The 25,051-nt window shown below is 38.9% G+C and overlaps 1 protein-coding gene across 2 annotated transcripts in view; it reads right to left on the bottom strand.

Moving 5' to 3' along the window:
* Nucleotides 1–23,022, bottom strand: part of AOAH (acyloxyacyl hydrolase) — a 206,613-nt gene extending 183,591 nt beyond the window's left edge. Inside the window, exon 1 of one of the 2 annotated variants that reach the window (XM_017873700.1) lies at nt 22,506–23,022. In XM_017873700.1, the coding sequence (XP_017729189.1) occupies nt 22,506–22,632 (127 nt within the window). In that variant the 5' untranslated portion in view covers nt 22,633–23,022. The remainder of the gene's footprint in view (nt 1–22,505) is intronic. The other variant, XM_017873701.1, reaches the window with a different exon arrangement.
* Nucleotides 23,023–25,051: the final 2,029 nt, after the last annotated feature.

Below are 25,051 nucleotides of genomic sequence, written 5' to 3'. Positions count from 1 at the left end.
ACATATATATATACACATATATATATATATGAATTTTTGTATATCAATTTTGAATCCTGCTAAACTCGCTTATCAGTTCTAGTAGGTTTTTTTTGTGAACACCTTAGGATATTTCTATATTTAGGATTATGTTGTCTGAAAATACAGTTTTACTTACTCCTTTCCAATCTGCATGACTTTATTATTTTTCTTTTTTTATTAAACTGAATAGAATCTTCAATATAATGTTGACTAGAAGTGGTGAGAATGGACATTTCTACCTTCCTCCTGATCTTAAGAGGTAAGCATTCAGTCTGCTATCATTTAATACAAACAGTCAGAAGTACGGTTTTCAGAGATGCCCTTTATCAGGTTGAGGAAGTCACCTTTTCTTTCATGGTTTGTTGAGAGATTTTAACATAAATGGGTGATAAATTTTTTCAAATAATTTTCCTACTTCTATTGGGCTGACAATGTAATTGTGGCCTCTATTATACTAATTTGGTGCATTCCATTAATGGCTTTTCAGATGTTAAGCAAACATGCATTCTTAGGATAAACTCTACTTGGTCATGGTATATTATTCATTTTACATGTTGCTGTTTGTCAATATTTTGTTAAGGGTTTTTGCATCTGTTTGTAAAATTCTGTTATTTTCTTTCCTTATGATGTCTCTGTCTGGATTTACATGACAGAAAAACATAAAATGAAGTGAAATGTATTTCTTCCTCCTCTATTTTATGAAAGAAATTGTGTTGGATTGCATTATTTCTATTTTAAGTACCTTATAGAGTTTACTAGTGAAGCCATCTAGGCTTGGGATTTTCTGTACCTGGTTGAATAGTGTCCTAAAATTCATGCCCTTCCTGGGACTTCAGAATGTACTTTATATAAAATAAGGTTCCTGCAGATGTATAAGTTAAGATGAAGTAATACTAGGATAGAGTGGTCCTTAATCCAAAATGACCAGTGTTCTTTTAAGAAAAGAGAACCACACGTAGAGAGGAGAATGCCACGTGAAGACAGACACACAGAGGGAAAATGGCCAGGGGATGATGTGGGCAGGACTGGAGTTATGCAGCTGTAAGCCAAGGAATGTGAAGGATTGCTGGCAACCAAGAGAGGCTAGGAGAAAGAGGTGGACACCTAAGTGCAAATTTCTAGCCTTCAGAATTGTATAAGAGGATAAGTTTTTGTTATTTTCAGCCACCTAATTTATGGTAATGTTTTTATAGCATCCCTAGGAAACAGATATAATTTCTAATTACGAATTCCATTTCTTTACTTGGTATACGTCTATATGCATTTCCTATTTTTTCTTAAATCATGTCTCCTTTCAGAATTTGTGTATTTTATCTAAACTCTCCCTCTACCTTCTTGGCACAAAATTGTTTACGATCTTCCCTTATGATCCTTTTAATTTCCTTTGGGTCTACAATGATGTCCCCTCTTGTTTAATTCTTGATTTTGATGACAGCTTTATCTCTCCTTTTTAAATGATCTAGCTAAAGGTTTATCAGTTTTATTGATCATTTCAAAGGGACTATATTTTGGTTTCATCGATTCTCTCTATTGCATTCCTGTTTTTTATTTTATCACTTTCTGCTCTGATCGTTATTATTTCCTTCCTTCTAGTCAGTTTGGCTTTGGATTCTTCATTTTCTGGCTTCTTGGGGTAGAAACTTAAATTATTAATTTTAGATTTTCTTTTAATATAAGTGTTTAAAGTTATAAATTTTTCCATAAGCACTGCTTTAGCTGCTGCATTCAATAGATTTTAATATATTATGTTTTCATTTTCACTTAGGCCAAACTATTTTCTAATTTTCAAATAATTTTACTATTTTTATTGATATTTAATAGATATACATATTTTCATGGCACCCGTGATTATTAATACAATCATATAATGTTTAAAGATCAAATCAGTGTAATTGGGATATCTATCATCTTAAAAATTTGTCATTTCTTTATGCTAGAAACATTTGAATCATTCTCTTCTAACTATTTGAAATGCACACGAGGTTATTGTAAACACTAGTCACTGTACTAATCTATTGAACACGGGATATTATTTCTTCTATCTAGGTATGTATTTGTACCCATTAATCAACCTCTCCCCTCCTCCTATTCTTCCTGGCCTCTGCTAACCACTGCTACTCTATCTTTATGAGATCCATTTTTTTTATCCCACATATATGAGTGAGAATATGCAATATTTGTCTTTTTGTTCTTGGCTTGTTTTACTTAATATAGTAACCTCCAGTTGCATCCATGTTGCTGCAAATGACAGTCTTTCATTTTTTTTGGGCAGAATAATATTCCATTGTGTATCATACCATATTTTCTTTGTCTATTCATCCATTGATGGGCACTGAGGTTGAGTTCCTATTTTGGCTGTTGTAAATAGTGCTGCAGTAAACATGGGAGTGCAGATACTGCTTCAATATATTGATTTTCTTTCTTTCCAATATAAATACAGCAGTGGAATTGCTGGACTGTATGGTAGTTCTATTTTCAGTTTTTTGAGGAACTTCCCTACTGTTTTCCACAGTGGCTGCATTAATTTACATTCCCACCAACAAGGGTTCCCCTTTCTCCACATCCTTGCCCGCATGCATTATTCCCTGTCTTTTTAACTGGGGTAACATCATATCTCATTGTAGTTTTGATTTGCATTTCTCTAATGATTAATGATGTTGAGAATGCTTTTCGTCTACTTGTTGTCCATGTGTATGTCTTTCTTGAGAAATGTCTAGTCAAACCATTTGCTCATTTTTAAATTGGATTATTTGGGTTTTTTTTTTTTTTTTTTTTTGCTATTGAGCTATTTGAGCCCCTTACATATTCTTGTTATTAATCTCCAGTTGGATGGATAATTTGCAAATATTTTCTCCCATTCTGTGGGTTATGGCCTTACTTTGTTTATTGTTTCTTTGTCGTGCAGAAAGCTTTTAGCTTGATGTAATCTCATTTGTCTAATTTTCTTTTTGTTGCCTGTGCTTTTGAAGTCTTTACACAAAATTCTTTGCTCAGACCAATGTCCTGGCATTCTCCCCAATGTTTTCTTCTAGTAGTTTTGTAGTTTCATGTCTTAGATTTAAGTTTTTAATTCATTTTGATTTGATTTTTGTGTATGATAAGAGACAAGGGTCTAGTTTCATTCTTATCCACGTGGATATCCAGTTTTCCCCTCCACTTATTGAAGAGACTGTTCTTTCCCAGTTGTATGTTGCTGGTGTCTTTGTCAAAAAATGGAATTGGCTGTAAATGCATGGATTTATATTTATTTTCTAATTTTCCTTTGATTTCTTCTTTTTCTCATTTTTATCTTTCTTTTAAAAAAGATTTGTTTACATGTAAGGGGTATAAGTGCAGTTTTATTACATGGATATATTGTGTAGTGGTAAAGTCTGGGCTTTCTGTGTAACCATCACCCAAATAGTGTACATTGTACCCATTAAGCAATTTCTCTTTCCTCAATCCCTTCCCTTCCTTCACTTCACCAGTCATAATTATTCCACACTCTGTGTTCATGTGTATACAGTATTTAGCTTCTGTGAGAATGTGTAGTATCTGACTTTCTGTTTCTGAGTTGTTTCACTTAAGATAATGGCCTCCAGTTCCATCCATGTTGTTGCAAAAGACATGATTTCATTCTTTTTTATGGCTGAATAGTATTTTATTGTATACTATACACGTATATACACACCATACTTTATCCAACGATCCATTGCATTGTATACTATACACATATATACACACCATACTTTATCCAACGATCCATTGCTGAACACTTAATTCCATATCTTTGCTATTGTAAATAGTGCTGCAATAAACATAGACATATGAGTAGGTGTCTTCCGATAGAATGATTTCTTTTCCTTTGGGTAGATGCTCAGTAGTGGGATTGATGGATTGACTGGTAGTTCTATTTTTAGTTTTTCGAGAAATCTTCACCGTGTTTTCCACAGGGGTTGTACTAATTTGCATTCCAGCCAACAGTGTATAAGCCTTCCCTTTCTTCTACACTCTTTCAACATCTGTTATGCCTTGACTTTTTAACAATAGCCATTCTAACTGGCATAAGATGATATCTCATTGTGGTTTTAATTTGCATTTCTCTGAAGATTAGTGATGTTGAACATTTTTAAATATGCTTGTTGGCCATTTGTATATCTTATTTTGAAAATGTCTATTCTTGTCCTTTGCCCACTTTTTAATGGAGTTATTTAGGGCTATTTTGTTGAATTGTCAGAGTCTTTTAAAAAAATTTTTTTAAGAAGGGGTGTTGTATTATTTCCACCTATTGTGGTATTTCCAAACTTTTTTCTGTTGTTGATTTCTAATTTAATTTGAGAAATATTTATGTGATTTCAATTTTTAAAAATGAATTGATGGCTGGGCACGGTGGCTCACGCCTGTAATCCCAACACTTTGGGAGGCCGAGGTGGGCAGATCACAAGGTCAGAAGATTGAGACCATCCTGGCTAATGCGATGAAACCCTGTCTCTACTAAAAATACAAAACATTAGCCGGGTGTGGCAGCGTGCACCTGTAGTCCTAGCTGCTGGAGAAGCTGAGGCAGGAGAATGGTGTGAACCGGGGAGGCGGAGCTTGCAGTGAGCCGAGATGGCGCCATTGCACTCCAATCTGGGCGACAGAGCGAGACTCTGTCTCAAAAAAAAAGAAAAAAGAAAAAAAAGAATTGATAATTACTTTATTGCATAACACATGGTCAGTCCTGGAGAATGGTCCATGAATGCTTTGTTGTCATTGAATGGAGTGTTCTGTAGATGTTATGTAGGTCAAGTTAGTTGGGTTATTCAGGTCTTCTATATCTTTACATTCTTTTTGTTTAATTCTATAGATTAAAATGAGAGGAGTGTTGAAATTTTCAACTCTATGGTTGCATTGTCTGTTTTTCTTTTCAAATCTTTCAGTATTTGGGGGCTTCTAAATTAAGTTCATATACATAATTAATATTGACAATTACATATAAATATAATTATTATTTCTTTCTTGATATAATAGCCCCTTTTCATTACGAAATACACCTTTTGTTTTGGGGATTATTCTACATCTTAAAGTGCATTTTCTAGTACTAATATATTTATCCCTATTCTCTTACAGTTACTGTTTTTATGATATATATTTTTCCATCCTTTTATTTTCAACCTATTGTGTGTTTGAGTCTAAAAGTTATCTCTAGCAGACAGAGTATACTTAGATGTTACCTTTTAAAATCTAGTCTAATCATCTTGCCCTTTGATTGAAGTGTGTAGTTCATTCACATATAATGTCATTTTCATATGGCAGCTACTTCTGGACATCTTGGGTTGCGTTTTTGCTCTTCTTTCCTTGTTTACTATCTTTTTTGTGGGAAGCAAGTATTTTTTGCACTATTTTACTTCCTTTTGTAACTTTTTAAAGTAATTTCTTATTTAGATGTTCATCTTTCCAGCGGTTACTGAGATTACAGTATGCATCTTTACCTTATCATAATGTATTTTAAGTTAGTACTGATTTAATTGTGGTAAGATTTCACAATTTTGCTCTAATATTGCTCCATCCTCACCTTGTATTTGCGCTATTTTTGTCATACATTTTGTATCTATAAGAGTTATAAATACAACAATACAGTTTTATAATTATTGCTTTAAACAAATTTTTATTTTGAAGTAAGAGAAGTGTTTGTGTGCATGTGCATATACATATATACTATTATTTTATATTTCTCTACATATTTACATTCCTAGTGCTTTTCATTCCTTCCTGTGGATGCAAGTTACCATGTGGTGTTATTTTCTTTCTGTCTGAAGGGCTTATTATTTTTTTTTTACCATTTCTTGTGTGGCATGTCTGCCAGCAATGACTCTTCTCAGTGTGGTTTATCTGGGAATGTGTTTATTTCACCTTCATTTTTGAATAACATTTTAACTGGATTCAGAACTCTTGGTTGGTAACTTCTTCTTCCTCTCAGCATTTTAAGTATGGGTATATATTGGAGATATTCAGCTCCAGACCACCACAATAAAGCACATATCTCAATAGTCACATGAAAATTTGGTTTCCTAGTGCATATAAGAGTTACGTTTATACCATACTGTAGTCTATTAAATGTGCACTAGCATTATGTCTTAAAACAATGTACATATCTTAATTTTAAAAAGACTTTACCAGTAACAATTGTTAGAGATCATCTGAGCCTTCAGCAAGTCATAATCTTTTTGCAGGTGGTGGGTCTTGCCTTGATGTTGATAGTTGTTGACTGATCAGGGTGGTGGTTGCTGAAGGCTGGGTTGGCTGTGGCAATTTCTTAAAATAAGACAATGAAGTTTGCCACATTGATTGACTTTCCCTTTCACAGAAGATTTATCTGTAGGAGGCAATGCTGTTTGATAGCATTTACCTCAATAGAACTTTTCAAAATTGGAGTCAGTCCTCTAAAACCCTGCTGCTGCTTTATCAACTAAGTTTACGAAACATTCTAAATCCTTTGTCATCATTTCAGCAATGTTCACAGCTTCTTCAGAGTAGATTTCACTTCAATAAACCTCTTTATTTGTTTGGCCATAAGAAGCAACTCCTCATCAATTCAGATTTTATCATGAGATTGCAGCAATTCAGTCACATCTTCAGATTTCACTTCTAATTCTCTTACCATTTATATCACATCTGCAGTTTCATCACTGAAGTCTTAAACCCCTCAAAATCATTCCTGAGGGTTGGAATCAACGTTTGCCAAACTCCTCTTAATGCTGATATTTTGACCTCCTCCCATGAATGTTCTTCATGGCATCTAAAATGGTAAATCCTTTCCAGAAGGTTTTCAATTTACTTTTCCCAGATTCATCAGAGGAATAAGTGCCTATGGCAGCTATAACCTCATATAATGTATTATTTTTTCTTTTTTTAAATTATACTTTAAGTTCTGGGATACATATGCAGAACGTGCAGGTTTGCTACATAGGTATACGTGTGCCATGGTGATTTGCTGCACCCATCAACCCGTCATCCACATTCGGTATTTCTCCTAATTCTATCCCTCCCCTTGCCCCCCACCCCCCTACAGGCCCTGGTGTATGATGTTCCTCTCCCTGTGCCCATGTGTTCTCATTGTTCAACTACCACTTATGAGTGAGAACATGCGGTGTTTGATTTTCTGTTCCTGTGTTAGTTTGCTGAGAATGAGGGTTTCCAGCTTCACCCATGTCCCTGCAAAGGACATGAACTCATTGGTTCCAAGTCTTTGCTTTTGTGAATAGTGCTGCAATAAACACACTTGTGCATGTGTCTTTATAGTAGCATGATTTATAATCCTTTGGGTATATACCCAGTAATGGGATTGCTGGGTCAAATGGTATTTCTAGTTTTAGATCCTTGAGGAATCACCACACTGTCTTCCACAATGGTTGAACTAATTTACACTCCCACCAACAGTGTAAAAGTGTTCCTATTTCTCCATATGTTCTCCAGCATCGGTTGTTTCCTGAGTTTTTATCACCATTCTAACTGGTATGAGATGGTATCTCATTGTGGTTTTGATTTGCATTTCTCTAATGAGCAGTGATGATGAGTTTTTTTTTTTCATGTTTCTTGGCCGCATTAATGTCTTCTTTTGAAAAGTGTCTGTTCATATCCTTTGGCCACTTTTTGATGGGGTTGTTTGCTTTTTTCATGTACATTTGTTTAAGTTCCTTGTAGATTCTGATTTAGCGCGCGTGTTGTGTGATGAGTGAGGATCGCAAGAGAGTGTGTGTTCTGCGCGCGATGTGCGTGTGAGTGTGCCTCTTCACGTGGTGAGTGAGTAGTGTTGCGTGCGGTGTGCGGTGTGCAGAAGCTCTTTAGTTGTATAAACACCTCTATGCAAAATAAAGTAGGAAGATCTAGGAGAGAGAGAGTGTAGAGAGTGTGCGGCGAGAGCATATGCACCCCTCCCAATGACTAAAACCAGAGAAGGGTGCGAGAGAGTGCGCGTTGAATGAGAGCGCGAGAGTGAGAGCGAGAGTGTGCGTGAAATGAGGCAGTAATTACAGGCCTTTACCAAGCGCAAAAAAAAAGCCCCAGACAGAATGGAGGTTCACAACAAATGTGTGCGTGAGCGCGAGAGTGAGCAAGAAGTACAAAGAGGAGGAGCTGATACCACTCCTTCTGAAAGTATTCCAAACAATAGAAAAACAGTGACTCCTCCCTAACTCGTTTTATGAGGCCAACATCATCCTGATATCAAAACCTGGCAGAGACACAACAAAAAAAGAAAATTTCAGGCCAATATCCTTGATGAACATCAATGTGAAAATCCTCAATAAAATACTGGCAAACTGAATCCAGCAGCACATTAAAAAGCTTATCCACTATGATCAAGTCAGCTTCATCCCTGGGATGCAAGGCTGGTTCAACATATGCAAATCACTGATCATAATCCATCACATAAACAGAACCAAAGACAAAAACCACATGATTATCTCAATAGATGCAGAAAAGGCCTTCAATAAAATTCAACACCCCTTCATGCTAAAAACAGTCAATAAACTGGGTATTGATGGAACATATATCAAAATAATAAGACCTATTTATGACAAACCCACAGCCAATATCATACTGAATGGGCAAAAGCTAGAAGCATTCCCTTTGAAAACTGGCACAAGACAGGGATGCACTGTCTCACCACTCCTATTCAACATAGACCAATGGAACAATAGAACAGAGGCCTCGGAAATAATGCCACACATCTACAACCATCTGATCTTTGACAAACATGACAAAAACAAGCAATGGAGAAAATAAATAATGTTTAATAAATAAACAATTTTGGGAAAACTGGCTAGCCATATGCAGAAAACTGAAACTGGACCCCTTGCTTACACCTTATACAAAAATTAACTCAAGATGGATTAAAGATTTAAACATAACACCTAAAACCATAAAAACCCTTGAAGAAAACCTAGGCAATACCATTCAAGACATAGGCATGTGCAAAGGCTTCATGACTAAAACACCAAAAGCAATGGCAACAAAAGCCAAAACTAACACATGGGATCTAATTAAACTAATGTATTTCTTAAATAATAAGACTTGAAAGTCAAAATGACTTCTTGATTCATGAGTTACAGAATATGTGCTGTGTTAGAGACATGGAAATAACATTAATCTCCTTGTACCTCTTCATCAGTGCTCTTGGGTGACCAGGTATATTGTCAATGAGCAGTAATATTTTTAAATAAATCTTTTTTTCTGAGCAGTAGGTCTCCACAGTGAGCTCAAAATATACAGTAAACCATACACAAACAAATTTGCCATTATCCAAGTTTTATTGTTCCATTTCTAGAGTACAAGCAGAGTAGATTTAGCAAAATTCCTAAGGGCCCTAGGATTTTCATTATGGTAAACAAGCATTTGCTTCGACTTAAAGCCACCAGCTGCATTAATCCCTGACAAGAGAGTCAGCTTGTCCTTTGGAGCTTTGCAGCTGGGTATTGACTTCTCCTCTCTAGCTATGAAAGTCATACAGATGACATCTTCTAATAGAAGGCTATTTTGTCTACATTAACAATCATTTGCTTAGTATAGCCACCTTCATCAATGATCTTAGCTAGATTTTCTGGATAACTTGCTGTAGCTTCTACATCAGCATGTGTTCCTTCACCTTGCACTTTTATGTTATGGAGATAACTTCTTTCCTTAAACCTCATAAACCAACCTCTGTTAGTTTTATACTTTTGTTTCCAGCTTCCTCACCTCTCCTAGCCCCCTAAGTGAAGAGAGCTAGAATCTTGCTCTGGATTAGGCTTTGGCTTGGGGGAATATCATGGGTGGTTTGATATTCTATCTAGACCATGAAAAGTTTTCTCCACATCAATGATAAGGCTGTTTCACTTTCTTATCATTGGTGTGTTTAGTGGAATAGTGCTTTAAATTTTTTTTCAATAACTTTCTCTTATCTTTTTTATTTTTATTTTTATTTTTTTGCTTACTTGGCTAACTGTTTGACATGAGGCCCATCTTGGCTTCTGACATGCCTCCTTACTAAGCATAATAATTTCTGGCTTTTGATTTAAAGTGAGATATGTGTAACTCTGTCTTTCACTTGGGCAGTTAGAGGCCATTGTAGGGTTGCGAATTGGCCTAATGTTAATATTGTTGTGTCTCAGGAAATAGGGAGGGCAGTGGAGAGGGGCAGAGATGGGGAAATAGCTGGTTGGTGGAACAGTCAGAACACACACATTTATCAATGAAGGTTGCTGTCTTATATGGGTGTGGTTCATGGCACCTCGAAACAATTACAATAGTAACGTCAAAGATCACTGAACACAGAGTCACACCACAGATATAACAATAATGGAAGAGTTTGAAATATTCTGAGAATTACCAAAATGTGACACAGAGACATGAGTGAGCACATGCTGTTGGAAAAATGGTGCTGATAGACTTGTTTGGCATAGGGTTGCCATAAACCTCCAATTTGTAAAAAATGCAGTATCTGCAAAGTGCAATAAAATGAAGCACAATAAAAAGAAGTGCTGCAGATCATTTTACTACCATCTGGCCTACAAAGTTCTGATGAAAGTTCAGCCATTAGTCATATTTGTGTTTTCCTGTAAGTGATAAGTCATTTTTCTGTTTGTGCTTTCAAGACTTTTATGTCGTATTTGGTTTTCAGAAGTTTGAGTTCGACTATAAGGTATCAAGATTTACTTCTCTTTGTGTATTTGGAGTTTCTTGAGATTCTTGGATCTGTAGGCTAATGTTTTTCTTTTTTTCCTTTCCTTTTTTTTAAACAGACAGAGCCTGTTTGTGTCTCCCAGACTCAAGCGATCCTCCCACCTCAGTCTATGTAGCTGGTTACATATCACCACGCTGGGCTAATTTTTAATTTTTTTTTGTAAAGATGAAGTCTTGTTATGTTTTCCAGGCTTGTCTTGAACTCTGGGACTCAAGTGATCCTTCCACCTCGGTCTCTGAAATTGCTAGGATTACAGGTGTGAGCCACTGCACCTGGCCTTTTCCTCATTTTTAAAAAGACTTTTGGCTACTTCCTTTGCTCTTTCCTCTCTTGGAACTCTCGCTTTATAAACGTTGAGATATTGGATATTACACCACATGTTTCTGAGGCTCTGCTCATTTTTCTTCAAGCTTTATTTTCTCTATTCTTTGGTTGGGATAATTTGTATTGACGTGCTTTTAGGTTCGTTGATTCTTTCTTCTTTGAACTCAAATCTTCTGTTGAGCCCATCTAGTACATTTTAAATTTCAATTATTGATTTTTAATTCTAGAATTTCCATTTGGATCTTTATTATAATTTTATGTCTCTATTGAAATGCCTTCTGTTTGCTGAACATTGAATACTGTCACAATATTTTCCTTGAATTCTTTCACTATGGTTGTCTTTAATTCTGTGGATATCCCCATAACAGCACTCTGAAGTCTTTAATTCACTCAGAGTCCCTTTCTATTGACTGCTTTTTTCTTAAGTATGGATCTCGAATTTCTGTTTCTTTACATGTCTACTAATTTTTTGTTGTTGTTGTTGGAAACTGAAAGTTTTAAATAATGCATTTAGCAACTTTGGATTTTGTCTCATTTTTCTGAGAGTTGTTGTCTCTTCTTTTCTAGTAACTTTCCGGGCTTCAACTGTGGCTCTGCTTGCCCTGGAGTGTGGAGTTTCTGACATCTCTGCTCATTTATTAGCCTGGCTTTCTAAGGATCACTCCTGTGGCTACATAGCTTAGAGTCATCGAGCAACTTGTGCTGAAACACTTCAAGCTTGTAAGGTGTAGTAATCCTACAAAGGCCTCAAACTGCTCAAGTGAAACAAAGAGTCACCATCTGTTGATCAATCCACATGTGAGCTAGGGAATATATTCAAAGTGGCAGCCAGTTCTCAAGTTCCCCTGGGCTTTCACTTTCTGCTGGGCTCTTTTAGGTCTCCGCCTACACATGCATGGTTTCCCAATCAAGTAGGGATATGTGGAGAGCTTATCTCAGCCCTTCCGTGATGCTCTTCTCCAAATTGTTTCCAGTATCTCCCAGGTAAACTTCTGGCTGATCACTGTTGCTTCATCAGGGATCAAACCTTGAGCTAGCAAAGCTGTAGGTTCTGCTTGTTAATTCCCAACGGCCTCCATCACTTTTGGCCAGGAGAGCCATGGATCTTTACATCTCGGTGAAATCATCTGTCCCATTAGCAGTAAACCTGCTGGTTTTTGCAGCCAGTTCCACAGTGATAAAACTACTGTTCTCACTAACCAAGCTGAGGGCAGGGTAGATAGAGCAGCCTCAGGCAAGGAGGCCACAGTATCATTGCTTTTACTGAAGTTCATGCAGTTTTTCAAAAATAAATATTTCTCAATTCATTGTATGCTGCTGATGATTTCCTGTGCCCTGAAATGCTTGTGACAATTTTTCCAGTTTTATACTTAGTCTTTTGCACAGAGGAATTTCTAACACCTTCATGAGATCATCATCAGAATTCTCTTTTGTACTTATTTTTATCTGAAGGAGCCTAGGGGTTTTAGGTTTACTAAAATAAAGGGCAAAGTAGACTTCTCTGATTACATTTGCATTTTGTTAAATTGCAGGGGTCATTTTAAAAGACAGATTTTTTTTTTCCAAAGCAACATTCAGGCAAGCATTTTCCTAACATTGAAGAACAACTGTTTTATAAGCAAAACGTTATGATATTGGAGTGATTATGTTTTCTTTCCAGATTTCCAGAGTGTGAAATCCATGAGAAAAAACTTGCATATAAAAAACAAAAAGCCATAAACAAACCCAAACTCCCAAAACCCCCCAAATCCCAAAAAACTTGTTCAATTTGCAACTTAATCTTCATCTATTGATTTCCATTATGTATTCATTTCTATTTGGTGAATCACTTTGGAACTAAGTCACATAAATTATCCCTTGTGATAGTATCTGGGTGTTTAGTTTGAAGGTTCTTTTTGATCTTTTAAAGGCATTTCTATGTGTGGTAGGTAGAATTATAATATTTCTGCCTCCTGGTGAACACATTTAATTCCCTACTCTGAATAAGGGCAGAACCTGTGAAAATGACTGGCTATCACTTTCACGGTTATATTCTGTTACATGGCAATGACAAAAAGGATTCTTCATATGTAATTAAGGACTCCAATCAGTTTATTTTGGGGTAATCAAGATTTTCCTAGATGGGCCAGGCATATTCAGGGAGCCCTTTAAATGTAGAGTTTTCTCTAGCTGGTTTTGAAAGAAAGAAATTAGCTATGCTACTCACTTCTTAGGAAGAGAGGCAGACTCTAGTTACTGAGAGTGATCCCTAGCTGATGGCTGAGAAGCAGATGGGAATTCAGTCCGGCAACTGCAAGGAACTGTATTCTACCAACAACCAGTGAACTTGCAAGAGCACCTTAGTGTCAAATCAGACTGACGCCCTGGCCAACATTTTGACTTCAGCCTTGTCAAAAAAACTCTGAGCAGGGAACTCAGTGATGTTATGTCTAGGCTTCTGATGTGCAAAAACTGTGAGATAATAAATTTGTGTTGATTTAAGCTGATAGGTGCGAGGCAATTTATCACAGAGCAATAGAAAGCTAATACACTGTGAAATCTTTCTTTATAAATGAATCTTCCCTTGAAACACCCAAGATCTGAGAAGTTCTATTTACTTAAGATACAGGTTGGCATGAAATTATTCAGTTACTCAGGACTTTTTGCCTTACAATAGGTTTAATTTCAGGACTTCTAGAGCACAATTTCTATGCATTTCTTTCTTGATTTCCAAAAGAATAGATAATCACACCCTTTTGTGTCCTTGCTATATACCAAGCACAGTTCTAAGTGACAGGCTGTTCGCACCACCCTGTGTAATTCTCATTTTGCAGATGAGGGGAGTGAGGTGGTGCTGAGGGTGAAGCTATGTCCGCAACGTCACATTTGTATGGAGTGACAGAACCAGGATTCAAATCTGAGAGCCCCACGCTCTGCAGCTCTTAACCCCATGCTTTACTATTGCTTCCACAAGCGCATTATAGAAAGTGTGGAAAATTCAGAAAAGCACTGAGAAGAAAATGTAAATCACTAGTAATGTCTTCATTTAGAGATAGCCGTATAATCACTATGAACATTTTGGCATTCATTCTATCTCGGAAAATAGCTCGTCAGTAGAGAAGTGGGCACATTATAACTTCATGGGGATTTTACTCTGCTTAATGCTTTATAACTTCTTCTTTCTTCCCTTTTCCATAACAAATTTTAAAATGTTCTGTATTCTTACCCGGAGTATTAGTACATTTACAAAAAAAAAAATTACTTCCTTTGTTCCTGAAGCACAGCATGCTGTCATCATGTATTCTTTGGGTTTTGCTTACTTTGTGACCTTTCCCCAAAGTCACAGGCCCTCCTCAGAGTGTCTTTACGGTCTTTCTCTTCAAGTTTCAACCTCAGAGCAATCCAGGAAACAGAGAGGCAGACAGGTGGTAAAAAATTCAGATGATCAGAAATCTACCATTTATTCTAAAGTTGGGGTTAAATGCAATGATAATTTAAAAATAAAGGTAGGAGATTATGGAGAAGAGAGAGTGTATGGGAACCACCATGGTAAGGGGCACGTGCAGAGGGCAGTAGCTGTGTTCAGGGAACAGGGATGGTCCAGCTAGACCTCAAGGATCTGCCTGGCCCATGAGGGTGGAACATGTGGTGGGTCAGATGCAGGGCCAATGTCCAGATTGCATGACTGAGCCAAGCCCATGAACTCCACCAGCCCCGAAGCTTCAATTGCTGGCACTCTTAGAGCTGAGGACAGAGACCACCTCCAAAGGCTGAGAACCGTGAACACCAGAGTGACGGGTAAGTCCTCCTGGAGAACTTAGATCAACCCTCACAGAGGAGGGAAGAGGAAAAGCTAAGTTACCCAAAGAAGACTAAATTTAACAACATAAATGGCAAGATGAAATGTTTTCTGCTCTCAACAGAAACAGTGTCTTATGAACAAGCGTTTAGTTATAGAGAAATAGAGTGAAATTTCTGTGTGTCTATGTTGTGATAATAAATTTTCAACCTTCTGTTGGCTCTGTCTAAATCCTTCCTATTCTTGTCAGTTACACTGTTATTTTATTGCTCACATTGGCTTGAAATTATGCAGCCACCTCTGTCTGTTCATCAATCAAACTATGATGTCATCTTGGACCACTCTGTATGTGGTATGCGGGTGTGGAGAGGGGATTATAACCTGACACTGAAGGCACTTTATATTTAACCAAATGTGAGTAAGGGAAAAGTCAGGTTTTCTTAACCTTTTAAAAAGCTTCCTGAGTACCAAATAGTGCTTTTAAAAAAACCAACATTCCGTGAATTAATTTAAATGTCAATGACTTGGAAACACAAGGATTATTTTCCCCCTAAATCAGCCATGTAAAGAAATGTTTTGCAAAAATGAACATGTCTAATTATTTATTCTGCAACATTTGAAAAGTGGCAGAAAGAGGCACAGCCTGTTTAAGCATAGTCAACCCCGCATTTGCTTAGTGTTCAAATGGGACATACTCTTCAGTGCAAACAAATATGGTACACTGGGGAAGAGGACCTTGGGGCTTTCCACAGCTTCAATCTGCTTTGGGAATACATTTATGGTCACGTTCTCAGATCTTCTGGTTGGTTCCCCACTGTAGGTTGCTCTTTGGGATTGGAGCTGGGGTTGTTTGTGATGGGGATGTAGGCTCAATAGCTCAGTCACTTCCGTGAGGGCTCATTTTGGAGTATCCCTCCAGTCACAGCAATACCCCCACTTCAGTGAGAGCTCATGCCATAAGCCTGGCAGCCATCTCCGTACTTCAAGCTCTCCCCACTCCCACCTGCCCCTTATTCAGTGGACTAAAGACTTAGCCCAAATTCTGTCTGCTGGGAAGTTGGAATTGGTAACCAGAAGGTGAACCCACCTCTGTGGGCTGAACTATCACATACACACTCAGGGCTTGTGGGAGCCAGTAGTCAGCCAAAGCGTGGAAAGCATTAAACCAGCTGGTCTGTAGGGATAGAGATGGAGGCAGCGGCAACGTGCCGGGAGAGAGAACTCTCTGGGATCCTGGCAGCCAACATTTTTTGTTTCCTAGCTTGATTTGTAGGTCTGTTTTCTCCTTTTGATTCTAGAAATCACTCTTGGAAATCTCACAAGCAAATTTCCTCTTTTTTTTTTCTTCCTTTTTTTTTGCTTAACCTAATTGAAGTTGATTCCTGTTACTTGCAACCCCAGGAGTTTCGCTCCTGGTTGCTATATGGTTGCTATATTGTGGTGAGGAACTCAGTATCTGGGAAACAAGATAAAGGAACAGGCATATGACAAGAGAAAGTCAATAACTGCAACAACAATTTTAAAATACAGGTCTTAAATATGACACCAAAAATACAAAAGACAAAAGAAAAATTAGATACACTGAATTCCATCAAACTTACTAAATTTTGCTCTTGAAAGGACACCGTTATGAAAGTGGGGGAAGGAAACACAGAATGGGAGAAAATATTTGTGAATCATATATTTCAAAAGAGACTTGTATCCAGAATATATGGAGAATTGTTACAATTCAACAGTAAAACACAAACCCAATTTAAAGAGGAGAAAATATTTGAGTAGAAATTTTTTCAAAGAAGATATACAAATGGCCAATAAGCACATGAAAAGATGCTAACATCATTATCATTTGGGAAATACAAATTAAAACAAAAAATGAGATCTCACTCCACAGCTACTATGATGGCGATAGCAAAATGATGAATAACTAAGTGTTGGGAAGAAGGTGGAGAAATTCCAACTTTCATAAACCGCTGGTAGAAATGTAAAACGGTGCAGCTTCTTGGAAAACAGTTTAGCAGTTCCTCAAAATGTTAAAGATGGAATTACCACATGCCCTAGAAATTCCACTCCTAGGTATACGTCCAAGAGAAATAAAAACACGTGTCCACACAAAATCTTGTACATGAATATTCATAGCAGAATTATACATAATCACCAAGCAGTGAAAACAACTCAAATGTCCATCAACAATGAATAAGTGACAAAACCAAGTAGGTCCATACAATGGAATATTATTCAGCCATAAGAAGAAATAAGGTTGATACATGCTACAACATGAATGAACCTTGAAAACATTATGCTAAGTCAAAGAGGCCTGTGGCAAAAGGCCATGTTCTATATTATCCTATTTTTGTGAAATGCCCATAGAGACAGGAAGTAGATGGGTGATTTCCAGGGGCTATAGAGAAAAGGAAATGGGGAGTGACTGCTAAGAGAACTGGATTTTTGCGGGTAGCAATAAAGTGCTCTGGAATTAGATATTGGTGATCAGTGCACACCTCATGAATATACTAAATGCCACTTTTACACTTTATAAGGGTAAATTTTATGATACATGAATCGTATTTCTCAATAAAGTTATTATTTAAAACAATATGGGAAAAATATATTACCCTGATTTAATCACGTCAACAATAACATAATCACAATTAAAGTGAGGAATCAGCCAAATTTTAACTAGTTATGTAACCTTGAACAAGTTACTTATTTCTGTCTTTGTTTTTTTACCTGCCAAATGAGGATAAAGATAATACAGACTTCATAAGGTCATTACATGATTAAATGGGTTAATAAATGTAAGCCTTTTGGAAGATAATTTATCACACAATGTCCAGTAAATGTTGGCAATTATTGTAATTATTAACTTGCAAATATAATTTGTGTGGCTGAATAGCACCTGCCTGTAGTGACTTTCTCCAGGCATCATTCCAGTTAGTCCACATTCAAGTCAGAGAAAAGATGGAAGGTACTACCCTCATGGAGAAGCGCTGGGGAAACCAGTAGCAAAACAAACTTTATGAGTAAGAAACAAATACGATTACTCAACAATAATCTTCATAAAAATGGATGAAACCCAACTAATTCAGTTGACCTTGATGACAAATAGGAAGGAAGAACTTCTTACATGTGTTGGGAAGGTGAGATAAATATTTTATGTTATCACGATCTTATAAATGAAGGCAAGGGTATCCTTTTATGATCAAAGTAAGAATTTACGTTGGAATGGCAATTGAAAGACAGCTGACAACTAACAAAAATGAAGAGGGCTGGACCCAGTGGCTCATGCTTATAATCCCAGCATTTTGGGAGGCTGAGGCAGACAGATTGCTTGGGCCCAGAAGTTTGAGACCAGCCTGGACAACATAATGAGACCCTGTCTCCACAAAAATAAAAATAAAACAATTAGGCAGGCATGGTGGTGTACACCTGTAGTCCAAGTTACAGGAGAGGCTGAGGTGAGGGGATCACTAGAGCTGGACTGTTGAGGCTGCAATGTGCTATAATCGTACCACTGCACTGTAGCCTGGGTGATAGAGTAGGACTTTGTCCTTATTTAAAAAAAAAAAAAAAAAGATGAATCATTCTTGCTTAGTTGGGATGATCAGAAATCCAGCTGCCTAATCACCTTTTGCTCAAAAAGTTTTTATGGCCTGGGGTCTTTCAGCAAGCAGGTGAATGCAACAGAATCTTTGAGATAATGGAAGCTTCCTTCTTTGACTAGCAATATTCAGGTAGAAGTGTTTCTAGAATTCTAAAGTTTCTTTTTTGAATTTTTTTTTTTTTGAGATGGAGTCTCTTTCCGTTGGCCAGGCTGGAGTGTGGTGGTGCGATCTTAGCTCACTGCAACCTCTGCCTCTCGGGTTCAAGCGATTCTTCTGCCTCAGTCCCCTGAGTAGCTGGGACTACAGGCATGCGCCACCATGTCCTGTCTAATTTGTGCTGTGTGATGTATATATATATATATATATATATTATTTTTTTTTTTTTTTTTTTTTTTTTTTTTTTTTGGCTCAGAGAATGGCGTTTTCACCTATTGGCCATGGCTTGGTCTCAAAATCTTCAACTGACCTCGCTGATCTGCCCACCTCTCGGCCTCCCAAAGTGCTGGGATTACAGGCATAAGTCACCACACACAGCCTAAAATTTTAAAGTTTTAAACACTCTTTTTGAGGCTATTACTTCACCTTCCCCAGGTGGCTTTATGAGCAGAGTCCGCAGAGCCCACTTCCAAGCTGTGAGCCTCTGCCCTGCACTTCATAGTGCTCTGCTGGCTCTGGCATTTGCAGTTGAAAGAGTTCTAGAGAAAGCGTATTATCAAGGGCACTAAGGGCCAAGTTCAACATTCATTTTAAAGTATTGTAATCTTTACAAGGCTCCAGGTTCTCATTTTCCTCTAAACTGGACAGTGAATTTCCTGAAGACAGACATTCTAAAAATCCTTCTTCTCCTTTGTCTGTGTATCCCTGGCTCTGAGCGCAGGGTCTTGCATATTCAGTGGCCATGTGAGGAGTGAGTGCACAGAAATGTTTGGGGGGCCGCCTTTCTGCTGGAGGGTTTGAAGGCATATAATCCTTTTTGTCAGAAAGTTGTTAGGGTGTTGGCAACAAATGTAGAGTTAGAAGAATTCAAATCAACAGTCCCTTCTTTTCTTTCCCCTCTTCCACACACTTCTTCCTCTTCTCTCCAGCTGCAAGACAGTGGACCTCACTGCTTCCTGAGATGCTTCCCACATGCAACCCTTTCAGTAGGTACACCCCAGAATCCCCTTTCAGGAGACACTCGCTCCCCAGCTTCTGGAGCCATTGTTTTGAAGGATTATGCCAGCACTAGAATCCCTTGCCAGAACTGTCTCCACCAATGGGAGATATCTCAAAATTACAGCCCTCACCTGGGGTCAGGTCACATCCAAGGACTGTTTGATGTGGGAATTCCAAGACCTGCACCGACTTCAGGACAACTCTGAAGAGCTATTTTAGTCCTAGAGCTCTCAGTGGGATCCACTAGGCCTTCTTTTATGGCTGCAGCACAGTCCGCCTTCTCCCTGCCAACCCCAGTGCCTTCCTCTCTCGCTTGTCTTTTTGCCAAGAACACTTCTCAATAAACTCCCCTGCACACACATTTCTAATCCTGTCTCCCCCAAAAGCCGACTTCAAACAGTGAAGCACCAAGTTGGTCTGCCTTCAGCCCCTGTCTCAGCACATAGGCAGTGCTCAGTACGTGTTCATCACAAGACTGGACTCCTCCTGCACCCACCTCTCTTGCTATTATGACAACAGGTGAATAAGTCACCCAGGCAGAGTTAGCCAGAAGAAGTTGTGAGTTGCTGGGAAAATGGGTGCTAAATCATCCTCAAACCTAATCAGCAACAGAGTCTCAAAGCTCTTGGGGCCATGAGAATTTGTATGGGCAACCAAAGTATACCTCTGTGAATAATACAGATGACCACACATTTCTTGACTCTCTCCATCAAAATGAAGGGTCTACGCCCCCTCCTTTGGAGTCTGGGTGGAGGAACCTGTGAATGCTTTGAGCAATGGAAGATGGCAAGTAATGCTGTGCCCATTTCCAGACCCCAAACTTGAAAGACTGGCAGCTTCTAATTCCTATCTTTTGGAATTCTCTCTGGGATTCCTAAGCTGCCAAGTAAGAAGGCCTACTACCCAAGATAGCCATATGTGGGCACTCTGATGGCACTTCCAGATGAGCCAACCCTCTAGCCTCTAGCACCGCCAAGGTGCCAAACATGTGAGTGAAGCTGTTTTTGTCAGTCCCAGATCCATCCATCCACCATCCAAATACCACCTCCTAACCTCAGTCACTCCTGCATGGAGAAGAAGAATCACCAGCCAGTGTTTGAACAAATTTTTCACCGATAAAATCATAATACAACAAAATGGTTATTATTGTAATTTTTGAAGCAGCAATAGAAAACTAGAGCAACCCCATCCTGAAATCTCCCCAACACCTCCTTCTTACCCTCTATGACCTCACTGGGAACAGGGCAGATAAAAGAATGAGTATCTCCTGTCCATTTTACTGAAGTGAAGGTCCAAGGATCTCAGCCCTGACAACTTGCCCAAACTCAAACATTTAGTTTGCAATGAGCCCAGAAGTAAAACTGATTTCATCTGAGCTTTTCTCAAGTGTATTTCCATTTGATAGGCAGTAGGGTTTTGTTTTGAGAAAAATGAAAAGGTGGTAAATAATTATTTAAGGAAACCAAATCCTGGGGGAGGATGATCTCCCAGGCATGGTTCAAAGGACCACACACCTCTGCCTCTTGGTCTCTGGAAAATAAAGTCTTGGAGAATCTGGGTCTTAACTAAAACAAGACTTTGGAGGCTGGGCACAGTGGCTCATGCTTGTAATCCCAGCACTTTGGGAGGCCGTGGCAGGCAGATCACAAGGTCAGGAGTTCGAGACCAGTGTGGCCAACATAGTGAAACCCCACCTCTACTAAAAATACAAAAAATTAGCCAGATGTGGTCATGTGCGCCTGTAATCCCAGCTACTCAGGAGGCTGATGCAGGAGAATCACGTGAACCAGAGAGGCAGAGGTTACGGTGAGCTGAGACTGTGCCACTGTACTCCAGCCCAGATGACAGTGCGATAATCCATCTCAAAAAAAAAAAAAAAAAGAAAAACCTCAGAAGTAGAGTGCACCTCCTAACGTGTACAATGACCTGAAGCCATGATTTTGAGGAAGTAGGACTAATTCAGATATATTTCCGTATTGTCTCCAGAGACAATTCCTAAGTGTCAGAATCTGTGTCCAGATTTTCCGTTTGCAGCATGTGGCCACCAGACTTATCCGAGAGTTATTTTCCTGACTTCTCAAGCTAGGATTCTATTTTGAGGTCTGCTCATTGAACAATTACTTACTACTCAGAGTTCTGAGTCTATGTGGCTCCATGGACTGTACCATCTAAATGACACCACTGTTATGAGGATTCCCATGTTATGAGAACTACAATGTGTATAGCAAAGATCTTACCTTACCTCCTACTCTCATCCAAAAAAACAAACAAAAAAACCTCTTGGAAATAAAACACTCCATGAACAGATAAGCCAAGAAGCCATATCAGTGCTTAGCGTCTCCAGATGATCACCATATCTGGATTCTCTGAGAGATGGAAGGAAGCTAAGATGGTTGAGTCCTTACCGTGTGCACATGCCACAGATCTACACACATGGTCACAATTTCCATGGTATCCCTACGAGATGGGTCTCATTAGCTTCAGTTCACCAATAAGGACACAGAAGCTTGGAGAGGGTTAAGTACATTGCTGCAGGATTCCACAGCCAGCAGGAAATGGGAGAGAAGGGTAGGAGGCGCGCAGTGATTCAAACCCAGGTGTGTCTGTGTGAGGTCAAAGCCCATGAAAAGCAGTAAAAATTTCAGGTTAAAATAGCCTGAAATAATAGTTACCTATATGAGAAGAAAAAATTCCAATCACCAATGAGGTGGAAGAGTTTTATGCCCAATTTAAACTAGTACGCTTTGTATTCACATAGATGTATGTAGTGCCAATGTCTACTCTTGGAGTCTACATTTCTCTATGTCGGTGAGGTTACTGCTGCCTTACTTGGAATCTTACAACTCTTGATGTAATAAAATATGTGATTTATTATGCAAACAAAGTATTGGACCCCATTGTTATGTCTATATAAAAAATACAAAAATATTTATTTACATACCTACACAGGTGTGCCCATTCGAGTCTCTGGGCCTGGATAAGTCATCGTAGGCTGGAGAGGCCGAGGACTGAAGAGACAGGAGCAAGAATAGAGGTGCCACCATAAGGATTTTCCAGGGGGACTGCATCTCCAAGCTATGCACCCCAAGTGGTCACCTGGCTACAGAAGCTCCCAACTGAGGGATGCTGGAGCTGAGGCCGCAGAATCAATTGATCTCTCTCTTCTTCTCTTCCTCACTCTCTTTGACACACACACCCCACCCTCTCACATACACACTTTTCAGTAAGTGTGAGGTGAATAAAAGCACACATAAAAACTCACAGACCCACAGCTTGCTCTTGAGAGAGCCACACACGAAGAGCTGGAGCAAGTCTCTGGTGTGCAGCTCTGCTGAGGTAAAAACTGCAGGATAAAGAAAACCCAAGTTGCACAGGGGCGGCACTTCCGTGCTCCCTGGCTCAATGAAGTCAGTGACCATAAACCCTGTGTGCCTCGAGTCTGGCCGGAACTGATCTGTGGGGTTGGTTAGGAGGCCCTTCCCCTTTCATTCTTGCAAAACAAAACAAAGCTAAAGCTAAAACTGAGAAGAAAAAAGAAAAAAAAACTAAGCCACAAGCACACAACCCTTTAACAATTTGATCAGCAGCACCCACACATTGTAGAAATTATAATTGGTTTTATTCAGAACTTATTTAGTCTTGTTTTCAAGAGCTTTATATGGTAAGGTTGTGATCCTTATTTTGTTGTTAAAGAATATTCTGGTCAAATAATATCTTTCCTCTGGAGAAATTGGGTTATTCCTTGAAGGGTCAAGGCCTTTTATTTGGTGTGCAGAAAATAAGCAGTGCGGAAAAGAATGGGCAGTTAGCATGGTGGGATTTTAGATCTAATGAGAAAAAACATGGGTTAGAATTAATCAATTCATAGTTGCTAGGCTGTGCACAATGCATCTTTTTTTTCTCCAGAATTTTGAAGTGCGTTTATATTTCCTACCTGTGGATGATTTGTTAAGAGACTGATTTTCTGCTCTGAAGAATAGAACTGAACACTGTCTTTCTGAGGAAAAAAAAATCAGAACCAGATCATATTTAAAAGACATGTCATCTAAATGCTTCGCTCTAAAATAAGATACAACAAAATCATATGCCATTTTCAGACAAGATAAGAGGACAAGGCCAAAGTACCACAGTCTAGATAAGTGTGGGAGGTCTTGTGGTTCTGTTTCTCTCTGCTTAGGCTCTGAGGGAGCTTATTACAAATTTTGAAATATTATAGAAGCTACCTAAATTGTTAGCAATTAAAAAAATAGCATTTGGAGTAGCAGGTAAAGTTTTAGAGTAGCATCCTTTCCAGGATGTAGGAAATACCAATTTTTATGGTTTGAAGATTTCTTGTGCAGTCATTAGTCTTACAAGTACCGATGGGGCTACAATTCCCAAACCTGCAGCAGAGATAGCACAAGTCAGAGTGTTTCCCTAATTACACCCCCAGCCCGATACCAAGGATACTGCTGGGCGTCTTGAGTCACCCATGGGCCTGTGACTTCCTCTGAGTCAAAGGTGCTGCTCCTTCAGTCCTTCACTCTGTGACAAAGGGGAGCTCTGGGGTCACTAGGACCACCACTGGGGTGAGGCCTAGAGAAGTTCCAGAGATTTCCAAGGGAGGCTAAATAAAGGACTGATTAGGAACTCAGATTGTGAAGATGGAAAGACTCATGTTTACATCTCATATCTACTGTTTATTCTGAGTAATATATTAGACCAGTGATGTAACTTCCCCCCCTTCGGTGTCTTGCTTTTGTTGTTGTTGTTGTTTGTTTGTTTGTTTTTTGAGACAGGGTCTTGCTTTTTCATCCAGGCTGGAGTGCAGTGGTGTGATCACAGCTCACTATAGTGTTGACCTCCCCGGTTCAAGTGATCTTCCCACCTCAGCCTCCCAAGCAGCTCATTTCTATTGGGATAATGGTAATACCTGCTCCATTGCACTGCTGGAAGCACTCAAATAGATGATGTATCCAAACTGCAAAGTAGCATGGCTGGAAAGAAGTAAGTGCTTAGTGCATCTGGCTATGACCCTAGCGGGAGTGTGATGAAATCTGCACCCCAGGCCAGCTTCAAGAGAATTCCAAGACACCCATGGTAGTTGTAGGCCAACATGTCATACATGGGAAATGGCGAGGACAGGAAAAGGGAGCATTTATTGAATACCTTCCAGGTGTGCTGCAGCACTCCAGGAGTGCGTGGTCTAGTTTGTCTAATCCATAGATGGGTGAGGACTCTCCTGAGGGCTTCTGGAAGAACATTTGACACAGGCTTTGGGTCTCTTGAGGCTCTCCTGGTCTCAATGTATAGCTGTGAGCAGGTCTGGAAACTCTTAGGTGAGAGGGATTTCTTGGCACGCAGGAAATACAAGTTTTATGCCCTTCATCGCATGTATGTGGACCAGGCAGTGCCATTCACAACCATCCCAGGGATGGTCAGCTCTGAAACTCTCTGGTGTGCTCAGGCTTCGGGGCTGGTCACAGTGGACATCACTGACTTAGCTGT

The sequence above is a fragment of the Rhinopithecus bieti genome, unplaced genomic scaffold (genome assembly GCF_001698545.2).
Source record: "Rhinopithecus bieti isolate Rb0 unplaced genomic scaffold, ASM169854v2 scaffold_6944, whole genome shotgun sequence".
NCBI lineage: Eukaryota > Metazoa > Chordata > Mammalia > Primates > Cercopithecidae > Rhinopithecus > Rhinopithecus bieti.
The sequence above is the reverse complement of the archived record's forward strand: the minus strand, read 5'-3'. Positions and strand labels throughout refer to the sequence as shown.